Genomic DNA, 14,009 nt, shown 5'->3' with positions numbered 1-14,009 from the left:
CCTTCCAGGCGTTTCACATATGTTATCTCACTTAAGCCTCCCACTATCCTTTTGGTAGGGGCATTATTCCAAAGAACAGATTAAGTAGGTCAAATAACTGAGAAATCTGTATTTGAATTCCAAAACTACAACATTTGCCTCTCAATTTTTATCAGTATCTAACAATTGAAGCTGATGGTTAAAAATCACTATTTCCAGAATGTTAAAGAATCTTTTAGCATAAAAATATCTTCCATGGATAAACATAAAAATGAATTATAAAATAATTTCAGTCAGTATTCTTACGAAACCCCATCAGTAATGTTCATTTGCTAAGTTTTTAAAACTCATTGTACTTGAAATAAATTCTAAAAAGGGCTCTTTATATCTTAAACAATGTGAAATAAATGTTCCAGCTGATTTACTGTCATCCTTGTGATACTTTTATTCACATTAACTGATAAAACAATACTTTTCAATAAGACAGCAGTTTGCAAATTTAAATGGCAATTGCATGTTATAAATATATATAAAATAAGATTTACTGATAAAAGGTCAATGCTAAAATATACTTTTATTTTCTACTGTGATTTAAACTTTAATGATGCCTTTGAATTCGGAATTTTTATTCATAAAAATACATTTTTAAAATGAAAATGCTTTTAAAAGCTATTACTGTAGTTTATGGCAGATTAAAAGGTTTTGCTGAATTTTAAGAATACTTGATTATATTATATTACAATAGGAAAATATTTCTTAGTATCTGAGCTACTAAAACTTTGAATGTTGTAACTGTCTTCCTCATGTATATGGGGTTTTATTAACATCTTTATGGATACAGTATTGTAACTTGTGATATGCAACAGCATATCATAGCTTCAGTACAATTCCTACACTTCTTTCACCTTTCAGAACTATTTCAAGAATTAATGTGTGAAGAAATTTTGAGGTATTGAAAAGAAAGGAGCAACTGTGTTTATTGTTAACATTGGGGAAAACCCCACTGGCATTGAAGTCCATTGAATTATTCTTAGCCAACAACCTTTTGCTCTGGAGTGGATGGGGAGCACAGGGCTTTCTGAAACTTCAAGGCCTACGTATCTAAAAGATTGGGGTTATTGGTTTCTCAATTATTGCAGCTCCATTTCTCTTAAAATTCTAATGACTGTGTTGCTACATCTCACAGAAATTTATTGACATGTAACAACTTGGTGTTTAATTCCAGATTTTGCTGGCCTAACCTGAGGTTAATAGTGGAAGGAATAGGTATCAGATGAAAGAAGAGCCGTAGGTTTGGTGAAAGCCAGGGGACAAGTCTAGTTCTCATTTACAAACACGTCACCCCAATCAACTCTGGCATATATGCCCTGATTCTTGTTGTGTGTACTTCTTAGAAATCTATGCAGTTTTTCTTCTCTGAAGAGGTAAAAAGGCATCTTTATTTAGTTTTAAGTCTGTTTGTTTTTCTTTTATGTTGTGTGCTGGAGGGCTGATAAAGGACCTTATTTTGAACAAGAATAAAAATACATTCACCTGTTTTTAAAATTAATAGGGACTATAAAATCTAAAATAAATAGTTTTAAAAGCATTCAGATATTTACTGGCTTTTTAATGGCCACTAAAAGAGGAATAAAGAGAAGAGGGGGAAAATAGAAAGCAACAGCAGCTACTATATTAAGTGCTTATTCTGTGTTGGCGTTGTGCTTTACGTGTCATAACACAACGTACTGGATCTACACGGTGCTTTGTGGAATAGGTACCATTATCTCTATTTTACAATGAAAGGAACTAAGACGGAGAGTGACTAAATACTTTTCCCAAGGATTTGAAACCAGTCTGGTTGTAGAGCTCATCCTGCAATAATACCATGCTGCTTCATCACAGAACTGAAGAATCAAGACAAGGCTAGACTGGCCTGTGCTCTCAGAACCAGGCCTAGAGACAGAACTACATGGGCCTGAGAAAAAAGACAAAAAGGTTTATGCAGTAATATCCCCATCTTGTGGTGGTTTAGTATATTCCTGAATATATTGCTGAAATTTAGCAACTCTAAACTAGCTCTAATCTAAATGTATTGAGACTTAAATAAAATTCAGATGAGGGCTGAATTCTAATTCTAATAGAATTTTAATTTTAGCAACCTTTGGAGATAAATGCTATTACTAATCCATTTCACACACGAGGAAACAGGTTAAATAATAATAAACAGTAAATGGCTGAGATGGGGCTAGAACCCAAGCACTCCAGCTTCAGAGTCTACATTCTTAACCATTAGGCTATGCTTAGTTTTAATATCTGTGAAAAGCGCATATACATTTCAGTAAAAGATGAATGTGAATCTGCTTTATTGAAACATTAATGTATGTTCACAAACCTCCACATCTTTTTTTCTAGTTGTAATCTAAGGCGATAGAAATAAAGGGAAGTCTTTTATTTTGTAACCACGACTTTGGTGCAAAGGCCATTTCTTGATTTATGGTTTGGCTCCTGTGTTCAGATCAATGCTTTTCTATATACACCCCCCAACACACATACCCCGCCAAAGATTCTGGCTCGTAAATCGTAGTTCATTTTAACATGTTACAGATTCAGAATTTCGGCAAAGTAAGTTATGGATCACTAATTTTTTTTGTAGGAAATTATTTAAATATTTTGTGGAAATACACGCTAATTAACATTAAATAAACTTTAAATCATTCCATAACCCCCTTTCATCTTTATTAATGTAACAGTTAACCTTTGTTTGCATATGTACTATTTTCTGTTGTTTTGGTCACTTTGCACACATATATCCATTTTTGGTCAGGATGGTGTTGAATTTTAATAACTCTGTTCCATCATACTGTTTAACATGGTACATAGGCAATCATCTCTTTTTGAACACTTTAGATTTTTTAAAAAATTAACCAATAAGCATTTGGAAATATGGGAGCTTGTGTGAGAGTCTGGAGAGAATAGATTTTTAAAAACTTTTTATTTTGAAATAAGGTCAAACTTACAAAAACTTGAAAGACTAGTACGAAGAACTGATGAAACTTATTACTCAGATTCACTAATTTTTAACATTTTGCTACATTTACTTTATCAATTCTTTTTGCGTGTAAATTTTTTTCTGGAACCATTTGAGAGTTAATTGCATTTATTATTCCCCTTTAGACCTTAGTACTTTTGTCTTTGTTTCCTAACAATGAGGATATTGGCAATAAAGATTTGATAGGCCTCCCGTTGATGCAGTGATTGACATAATGCTATAGAATATGTTTAATGAGAAAATGTAGAGGGAGGAAAGCAAAAACAGTTTTGATCAGGCCAAGAAGAAATAGTTATTCATCCATTCCATAAATAGTTGGGCGCCTAGGCACTGCAGTGGGCTTTAAGGGATAGAACTGTGAACGTAATACACACTATCCTCACAAGGTTGTAATTTATTGTATGAGGAGAGGGTGTCAGTACAGACAACCAAACAAGCTATTTCAGGACACTCAGGTGAGTACTATGATAGGAAGGACAGAAAACCTTGGTTAAAAGGTCATTGATGACTTTGAAAATGTATTACAGAATGCATTACAATTGAAAGGATACAGACTGGAGAAGAAAGATGTATGCTAGAGTGTAGGTAATTAAGGTATAAGAGGTACACTATAGCTGAATTTAGGACATTTGGCAGTGAAAAAGAGAAAATCATAATGTAAGAAGAAGATGGTACCCAGGAGAATTGAATATTTTTCTCTTTCCCTCCACCAATAAGCTGGACTAGTTGAGTATCAGAGACTGAGATGTTAGAGGGGGAATGAGTGGGACCTAGGACACGCTTAGCTTTGGAGGGAAAAAGCATACTTATTCATATAGAACCAGAGAGAAGGATGAGAATATGGGTGTAGTTTTAGGGAACATTTTAGTGATGAAGATCCTGATAGATGGATGTGGTTTGCTTAGTAATGGAAGCAAGTGAGGTCATATGAAGAGATGGAAGGGGCTGAAATTAGAAGCCTGAAGAACTTAGAGAAACTACCGTATTTTGCCGTGTATAATGCGCTCCTTTGTATAATGCGCTCCTTTGTATAATGCGCTCCTTTGTATAATGCGCACCCACGTTTGGCCCCAAACTTTCAGGGTAAAAAAACTTTTGTTTTAATATTTCAATTCAAGTTTTAATTTGTTTACGTTTAGATACTTGTTTTTTTTGTATTATAAAGGAATTTTAGCATTTATTTTTTAACATGGTACAAGAAATTTTATGTAACAAATAATTACAAAACACAAGAGCAAATACAAGGTACAAGAAATTTTATGTACTGGTAAAAAATTTACGATATTTACTCATCACGATGGAAGCCCAAGAACTCTTTGTCGCAAGTTCGTCCTAAGTTCAACAAAACCGATTATTGTATTCCAGAGTATTATTTTGCATACGGATGTTGTTACTAATCTCTAGAGTTACACTTTTAACTCATAAGCATAAATAAAGAATTAAAAACATTTATGTAGATGCGTAATTAGTACTACCCATGTATAATGCACATCCTTATTTTTCCATCACAAATTTGGGCAAAAAAGTATGCATTATACACAGTAAAATACAGTACTTTGAACAAACTTAGAGGGAATGATTAAGGAGTGAGGAGAAAAGATAGAGTACTGCCATACAGCAGTCAAGGCCCAGTTGAGGTTCAGAAGCATGAACTGGTAATGGACACAGGGTTTTTGCATAGTAGTTCTCCGTGGTGCTCTACTCTCCAGAAGTAGAGTGAGGTTATCCTTAAATTATCAAGAGTTAGGATCATCTGGTTCTTACCTTTTTTATTTTATTTACTATAATAAAAGGTGCATGCAACTTTTCATTACCATTTTGTTTTCAATTATTCATTTCAGTAATCTTTTCTCTTCCTGCATGATGAGAACTGCCCTTTTCCAGCTCCTTTACCTATCATTTTCTTCCTTCCTGCATTTTCACAGCATGCTATTTCTCTGAGATGTCCCAGCAAGCAGGTCAAGCGTCAAATTGAATTCACTGAAGAACAGGCTGAGCTGACACCTGTAAGTTCTGTAAACAAGTCTTTGGGACTACTTAAATATCAATGAACAGAAATGAGTTCTTTAGAACTTTTGATCATGAAACCTTGTCATATACCTCAAATTTACAAATAAAAATTAAGCCAAGCTTAACAAATGAGCAAAAACAAATAAGCAACTGTATGATATGGTACCGTACCATTGAACATGAATAATCACAGTAAGATTATATAGGTGGTGGCAAATCTAATATAGGGAAGTTTTATAGAGAACCTGATACCACATGCTTTCTTCTTTATTCTGAAGCTAAGGACTTTTTAAAATTGCTTAAGATATTAACAAATTCAGCTGTTTTTCGGAATGGGGATATCAAGTAGAATGACTGTTCTGCACTGATGCTTACCTAAAAACCTAATTTCATTCTTCAGAAATGTATCCTCTGGTCAGTGGATGACTCAGAACTGCCCTGTTCCATATGGTGGCCACTAACCATATATGGCTGTTAGGCACTTGAAATGTGGTTAATCCAAATTGAAATGTGCTATAAAGATAAAATATACATTGGATTTCAAAGACTTAGTATAAAAAAAGAATGTAAAATAGTAATATTTTTTATGTTGATTACTTGTTGAAATTATAATATTGTGGATATTTTCAGTTCCATAAAAGATGCCAATAATTGGCTTTTTTAGTTTTTTTACTTTTTTAAAAAACGTGGGTTACTGGAAAATTTTAATTACATTTGTGGTTTGTATTTTATTTCCATTGGTCAGCACTGCTTCAGTCATCTATGAAGCATTAAAAAAAAAAGACCAAATCCCTGACCATCGACCCAACTAAATCAGATTCCCTCTTCCTCTCTTCTTTCCACCTTGTCTCCTTCCATCTTCCCTTCCTTCCTATCTTTAAAAATATAGTTGTGACCCAGTGAATTGATTTCACAGCCCACTAATTGGTTACGTATCCTGCATGGTGAAAAACACTTGTCCATCCTCACCTCCAACCCCTGCCCTACACATAAACATCAGCCACACTTCCTCGCATTGTCACCTACTTACTTCTTCTGCCCAAACAGCAGTTCTCAATCCTTTTAGTCCCAATACCCCCATTTTATAACAAATCATTTATAACACTATCTTTAGTATCCCAAATGAAATTGATAGATCAGATAACTTGCATACCTATTTTTTAAAAATGAATTGAATGCCCTAATACCTACCGTGTTTCCACAAAAATAAGACCTATCTGGACAATCAGCTCTAATGCATCTTTTGGAGCCAAAATTAATATAAGACCCAGGCTTATTTTACTATACTATAACACCAGGTCTTATGATATAATTATAATATAATATAATATAATATAATATAATATAATATAATACCGGGTCTTATATTAATTTTTGCTCCAGAAGATGCCTTAGAGCTGATTGTCCGGCTAGGTCTTATTTTCGGTGAAATACGGTAATATGAAGGAGAAATAACCAAAAAGTAATTTATAGTATAATAATATGTATTTCAGTTTTTAAATGCTGGCCCACCGCTATATTGAAAGACACAATGTAGCAGTCACATCCTACACCCACTTATAATTAAGAACTCAGGATTTAAGAGAAGTGGGGAGATCAGAAGATTTTTTTATAGGAAAAAGAAAGCAGAAATATGGGTGGGCCCAGAATTAAAATGTGTTATAATAAATAGTAGCAGACAAAACATGTCTGTTTATGGTAATAGAAAAAGGGAAATAACCTTAACTGAAGTATAGGGCTAATGTGTTGAGACAATTTATAGTCAGTCAAAGAAAAGAAAATAGGGAAATACAAAACTCTTGCAAATGAGCAGTGTCTTATAATTGTACAATGACAAAATAATTCCCTGCCATATAGTGTTGGGATGAGGTAGCGATAAAATGATTTAGATACTTGATTTTTTACAGTATAGCTTTCTTACAGTATAGCATTGTGCTATAAATATTTTAAATAAGACAAGGTAATGTGAAGTATTTTTAAACAACCTTTATTAATGAAGCTCGGTGAAATTCCTGCATTTTATGTCTTTTCATTAATTTAATAGTATTTAGTTCTTAATGCTGTTAAAAGGAATTTCATATCTCTCCTGTCACTCACTTCCATGTGACAATGCAATCTGATACTGCCAGTTTTGGTACTGCCAACTCTTACTTCAAGCCAGGTTTCCATTGGTGAAATGATTTTCTAACATAACAAATAACTCTTGGTAAATTCTGAACAAAAGAAAATGCAGGCTTCCCTCAATTTATTTTACATGGTAAATAGCATTCCTGGAAGTGTCATTGAATATTAAAATTATACATAAATACCTTGTGTTTCTATGTAAAATGGAGTTAGGTTATAAGCTCAGATTGTTATAAACAGGATTACCCATCTATATGATTTTCATATAAGAACATTAAAAATACATGTGAGATGTGGGACTTTGTTGTTATTATGTGACATTGTTCCATGTTTTCGAGGAAACTAGAATTTCTGACTTCCTTCCCAATAAATACCAGTAATGCTTTACTCCACTGTGACAACACAAAATATCCTCAATGTCTTCCAAAATGCCTCCTTGAGGGCAGCCCCACCCTCTTTGAGAAACCCTGATATCTCTATTTACTGTCTCTATCCCCCCACCCCACCACCAGCTGCCTCCTCCTCATCTTCCAGGATTCGAAGCTTTTTCAGAAATACTTTACTGAGCTCCTAATTTTAGATTAGGTGCTCCACCTCCTACTTGCTGTCATACCATTTAACACACTGCACTGTAGTTGTCAGTTCTCTCCCGTTAGACTCTAAACTTTGTGAGAGCAGAAATGCCTCTCTTGGTCACCTTTGCATCTCCAGTGCCTGCAGGGCTCCAGCCTCAAAGTTGAAACCGAATAAATAGTTGAATAAATGATATAATAGAAAGGGGAAAATGGAAGAGAGAATGAAAATGGGTTTATAAACCAGTGAAATGGATTAAGAATATTGTCTGCTGACTTTGTGTGGTGGTGGATGTAAGAAGGCCCCATTTAAATGAAGCACGTGCCTTTTTGTTACCAGTAAGATGTACCAACACTGAAGGCTGATGTCATGCTTACCCAAAACACTGTGTCTTTTATTGACTTCCCTCAGTCCTCCAACTGCACACCACTTTTCTCATCCCTCTTGCGTCTTTCTCCAGTAACCAGTACTCCCGCCACCCCCACCGTCTTTCTGAAGAATTCTAGAGCATGTAGGACTGGCACCAGTAGGGGAATGTAGATAAAGGAAGACATTTATTGAAGAGAGAAGTTCGCTGCTTCTGATTTCTAGATTTTTGGGGTTTCTTCTGCTACAATACTTGTAGCTGAGATAGAGGAGATATGGAGACCTGGCCTCCTACCCTGCTGGTGATTAAGCAGTGATTAGCTATATGAGTGTCTCAAACACAAAGTAATTTTTGATCATGTCCATCTGTTGTTTGTGGTCTCACTCTTTAGATGTGCCATATTTTTGGGTCACCTAAAATGACTATCCCCTTTTTATTTTAAGCTATTTAAACTAATTTTATTTTAAGCTATTTAAACTGATATTTTTAAATGGCTGACTTCTACTTTAGAGACTTCAAATAGTTAATATTATTGTTTCTTATTCATCAGGGTATAGAATTTTTAGTGATTGGAAGTCTTGAGGTGATTATTTTTATGAAGACTGATTGAGTAAATCTTGTAAGATGTTTTTAAAGTTTAAACTTGAATTTAAGGTCTGGAATTATATTTACCAAATAATAGTTTTTGATAGCCTGAAGTAGATTTTTTCTTTTTAATTTGAAATATAATGATCTAAATATAGACATTTTACTCATTTGTGGGATCTTTTTCTGAGAAAGTAAGCTTTGTGAGTACGATAAATAGGAGTAGGTTTTCAAGACATTTTTTATATTTTACATAATTGTGTAAGAATATATATTTTTCCCATTACATGTGAATGGCAAAAAAATGAAGGGAAATAAAAGCAATGAGAGTTATAAGTGCTCTTTTTAATTGTCATTCGTGTTTTCTCCCTGGTTTTAACTGATTGTTAACCTCAAATAAAATGGAATTTTCAAAAATTTCTGCTTACCTAGAGTCTTTATGGATGAGCCAATTAATCTTTACCTTCATGAGAATTATACCGTATAGGTAAAGGACCTAGGATAATCATCTCTGTTCTTGTTACTGTTTGACCTTGTTAGTGCTAATCTAGATGAATATGTCCAATTTTTTTTAACCGTAGGTTTCTTTTTTTATTATTATTCAGGAGTGGGTGAAAGGGGCAGGTGTGCTTGTAAGGTTCATCTTGAATTAAAGCTAAACAATACAAGTAATGACCTATATAATAAACCTAACTCAACATAGTGTATAGATAAGAGTAAATATTAAGTTAATATTATTTTCTGTAACTATTTCTAATCTTGAAGTAGTGTGTTTTATTAACTTTATGAGAGAGGGTGCTGCTCTATCTAGCATTTGTTTAATTAAAAGAATCTGTTTCTCAAGAATAACTTGATATGCAGTTAGATTTATAAAATATAACATTATAGAATGTTTTCTGTAACTGCATTGTTGTGCCATGTATTGTTTTAAATGGTGGTTAGTAATTCCATATTATTAAAACTAAATACTAATTCAGAATTATTTAGAGACAGGCAAGTCTGAGTTACATATACAAGTATAACAAAATAGCTGTAATTTATACTACAGGAGTTTAAATACAATTGTATGAACTTACCTTACAACATGTTAACTGAAAGTTATTAAGGGAGAAAAGGATAGTTGGGGGCTGTTATTCAGTCATTTTTGTGAAAATACGTAAATTGCTTGAATGAATTTAACCAGTTTAAGGGAACAACATTTCTTAATATTTTGTTCGTATCATTCATTCATTTGCTATACAAGTTCTTTATTGTGCAGTGCAGTCTTATTAGTATTCTGATATAAGGAATGAATTAATAAAATTTTACTGAAAGTAGGTGATGTTCATTAGGCAAAATATGGACATTTTTCCTCTTGGTGCAGCTACCATTGAAATACTTGCAGAAGTTTTAAAACTGATGTAGTCTTACTGTTTTCATAAGAATATTTAAAGCTACATAGGTCTTATGTAGGCTTTATAAGAGGAAGGAATATATTTAGTCATTGGTCTTTGGCACCTGTTTATTTGTGCTGTGTGCACAGACACTGCCCTGGGAAACAGACTGGCCCTGTGATCTTTGCAGTGCAGGATCCATTTCCCAAGGTGAGGGATTCTCAGGAGTCGGCTGGGACCCACCTTAGGGCACAGATAGTGTGTGTGCACCCTCCGTCTTTTTCTTTTTCTTGTTCTTAAATTTTCTTTTGGACACATTTCAGTGAGTTTAGGAGAAAGATATGAGATTAATAATAGAGAATCATTCTTGCTTTGTCTATTTTATATTTTAAGCTCATAAAACCTCCACTGACTTCTATTGCCTTTTTTGTTTTTGTTTTTCTCTCTCTTTCTGCACAAGCACTCCTATCTGGACAGGGAAACCTCCCTTCTTCTGAGAAACATTGCAGGAAAACCTTCTCATTTGCTGACCAAGGTGATACTTCTTCTTTCCACCTGTATGTAAATATTTATTGCTTTGTAGGTAGAATATAGTGTCTGTTTTTCATTCTGCTCTCAGATTTCTCAGATTGTTCTTATTTCAGCACCTTTGTCCTTAATAGAGGTATTTTTTTTTTCTCTTACTGAAGGTAATTGCTGATCTTAATGACTATCAGAAAATATTGAGAGTAGAAAATATTTTTGGTAATTTTTCACTAGTTTTTAACTTTTGTGAATACCTGAGTCTTCCCAAGTATGTTGTACTTTTTCTAGTTTAACGTTGTATTTCACTTTCAAGTCCAAAAATCATTGCTTTAATTTTAACTTTTACTACTAATGCTTATCCATGCTGTTTGTTTTTTTAGCAAACTTTGTTTTCTAATTCTTGATTATATTATCAGCATCTCATTTGATTAAAACATCTATTTATATAAACAGAATCTTACTTTACATTAGCTTAATCAACGGAAAGAGAAATTTGCAATTTTAATTCTCAGTTCCTCGCTTTCAGAGTGGTTTGAATTGGTCCAGTTAGATTTTCACTGGGCTGGTATTTTACATCAATTTAAATAGTTAATAATTGTCACTATTAACTAAGGATAACAGAATAAGGAATCTGAATAGCTTTCTACCTTTTTTCAAGTCATGTTTTTATTTCATTATCTTATTTAAATAATGTTAAATTTAAGAATGTCAGACTTGGTTATAGATAGTTTCTAAAGAATATATGTAGTAATTATAGGTAATATCTATAAGTTATTGTATCAGAGGGTTTTTTTAAAATTCATTTATTTTTAACCCATAAACTTGTGAAAGAAGATGATAAAGCTAAAAAAATCTCTGTGAAGAGCAAAGCAGCTCAAAGAGAAGACCTAAGAATAAGCAGTGAAACTCTTTCTCTTGTTTGAGTTTCTTTAAAGTAGATCTAGGAATGGGGTAGAAGCAGCTTAAAGACCAGGGAAAATTAGAAGCCTAAGCAGATAATAGACATGCACTTTATAACAACCATAGCAGAGTTTCTTCCTTTTCCTCAGTTCTTCCTTCTCTGTTTACTCTCTCTCTTTACACTCTGTTTACACTCGCAGCTTCAACTAGCATCTCTGTTCTAGATCAGATCTCTCTACCTGAGAGCAGCACATTTCCGGATTGCTATCAGGCAATCCTAAAAGATTAACAGCATTTGACCAGCACCTCCAATCCCACAGGTCTTTAGCTGCCTTACCCACTCTTCCTGGGGCCTCACAATTTATATAATCTTCTTTTGACATTTCTATTTCTGTTCAGAATGCTGCCATTCTCCCAATTGCCCAGGTTTGAACCCTCCACCATTCTTGTTGCCTTTCTTCTTTTCACTTGCTATCCTAAAGCCCTAATGAAGCAGGGTTTACTGAGTTCACCTACCCATTTCATTCCTATTGCCCCCACCCTAAAATAGGCTCTTCTATCTTTGCAGAGCCACTACACTTTTCTCTTTATCCTTGTTTGTCCTTCCTCCAGTGCATTCTGTACACTGCTTACAGATTAAGTGTAACATTTTACCGTTTCTATTGCTTATTTATTCAACAAATATTTGTTGAATCCTGTACTGTGCTAGGTGCTAGAATATAACATGTATAAAATGGACCTATTCCCTCCCCCCCACCCTCGGGAGCTCACAGTCTGCTTATGAAGGTAGATTCAAAAAAGATTAACAAGCAAGCATGTAGATAAATTCTAAATCATGGTAAGTGCTATGAAGGAAACAAGAATACTGGGGGCGGGGGGTAGGATTAAGGCTACATTTCCTTTAGATGTAAGATCAGACAAGGCTCTTCTAAAGGGGTGACATTTAATCTAAAGCTTGAAGGATGAAAAGAAGGCATCCTGAGGTTGAAGGGAAGTGTTCCACGTAGATAGGCCCACGGGGAAAAGAGCTTGGCATGTTTGAGAAGCTGAGGAAAGACTGTTGCTGGAGCCACAGTAGTTGAATGAAGATCTGACGTCTTGATCTGGGTTGGAGAGGTAGGCGGGAACCAAATCATTCTCGGCATGCTAAGGACTTTGTATTTTTTTCTCAGTGCAGTGGGAAACTGTTGAAGAGAGTAACTCATCTATTCAACAAATATTTACTGAGTGCCTACTGTGTGCCAGACAGTATTGACAACCCAATATGTCAGTCAACAAAACAAAGTCTCTACCCCAGGGAGAGTTGTACTTTTCAAGTTTTGGATACATGCTGTCAAGTAACTTCTCATCTCCTTCTGTTCGAGAGCTGCAGCACCAAGCCATTCCTGCTCGGATCATATTTTCTTCTCCCATTACCCAAACAGTGGCATTACTGGTGTACGTAGCCAACACCTGGCTCTAGCTATTTCCTGTATACCACCCTGCTTACATACAAGCAAGAAATTTGAGCAGGAAGGTGATTCAGTAGCACGGAACCTACACATGTAGGGTGGGGGTGGAGTCAGGGACGAGGTGGCAGAAATTCCTACATAACTCGAGCCATGGGCCTCTCATTGTCTGTGCCCTGTGTACCAGAGCACCTGGCTGTTTTGAAGCTAAGAGAGTTTATACCTGTTGGACACCTCCTGTGTGGCAGTCTGGTTCCCATTACCCAAAAAACATGTACCCTAGTTACTGACCCCCCCCATGATGTGCACTTTTCCAAAGTAGGACATTGTAACATCCCGTAGTTAGTACAGAGTAGAATGAACACAGTAGCACTATACTTAAGCCAAGGTAGCAGAAAGATTGTTGTTTGTTTTCATCACCAATCCAGTTGTTGCTATACCACTGTTAAGGAAATGATTATCCCACATACAGTTCTGAGCTGGGAGCTTCTGCAGAAACAGTGCCAACCAGTTTCTTCCGAGAGTGGCATTAATGCCTGCACGGTAGTATTTTGCCATAAGTGGGAGCCATAACTGGACAAAGGACATTGCTGATCCAATGCCCTTAAATCTCTGGATACCATTCTAAAGGCTTTCCCTGAACTCCCATCTGATAATGCATGTTTGTTACTCTTTACTCCCTTACCCTGCTTTACCCCCCCCCCCCATAGGACTTATCGGTAACTGATTCATCATGCATCTATTTTTTATTGTTTTGTCTCTCTTACTAAATGTAAGCTCAGTGAGAGCAGGAACTCTGTATCCCCTGCACTCAAACTTAAGTCTGCACAGTCTCAACAAACAACTGTCAAATAAAAGAATTGTCTTAGTGACCATCAGGGTTTCAAGAACTGCTGTAATAATGTTGACCACCATTCTCTTTGCTTCAGAGAAGTTATAAAAATGCTATTATGTTACGGAAAGTCTTTTATTTTTTGACATGCAGTTTTTACTTACTGCTATTCCTAAAGTTTACATTATAACCCTTAGGACAAAAAGGACTATGACATTGTAGTAGAAAGAACAAGTAATTTGTCACTTGGTAACTGTCTGGA

The 14,009-nt window shown here is 34.9% G+C and overlaps 1 protein-coding gene across 11 annotated transcripts in view; it reads left to right on the top strand.

Annotated features, from left to right (window-relative positions):
* The window catches only part of RAPH1 (Ras association (RalGDS/AF-6) and pleckstrin homology domains 1), an 85,680-nt gene that overhangs the window by 39,298 nt on the left and 32,373 nt on the right, over positions 1–14,009 (top strand). For 8 of the 11 annotated variants that reach the window (XM_074340488.1, XM_074340524.1, XM_074340523.1 and 5 more), the window contains 2 exons: positions 4,936–5,016; positions 10,503–10,577. The exons of 1 other annotated variant lie outside the window; for it this stretch is intronic. In XM_074340488.1, the coding sequence (XP_074196589.1) occupies positions 4,936–5,016; positions 10,503–10,577 (156 nt within the window). The remainder of the gene's footprint in view (positions 1–4,935; positions 5,017–10,502; positions 10,578–14,009) is intronic. 2 more of the 11 variants (XM_074340501.1, XM_074340494.1) reach the window with 2 other exon arrangements.

The sequence above is a fragment of the Rhinolophus sinicus genome, linkage group LG01 (genome assembly GCF_036562045.2).
Source record: "Rhinolophus sinicus isolate RSC01 linkage group LG01, ASM3656204v1, whole genome shotgun sequence".
Taxonomy (NCBI): Eukaryota; Metazoa; Chordata; class Mammalia; order Chiroptera; family Rhinolophidae; genus Rhinolophus; species Rhinolophus sinicus.
Note: the sequence above shows the minus strand (reverse complement) of the source record. Positions and strands in the feature narration are given on the sequence as shown.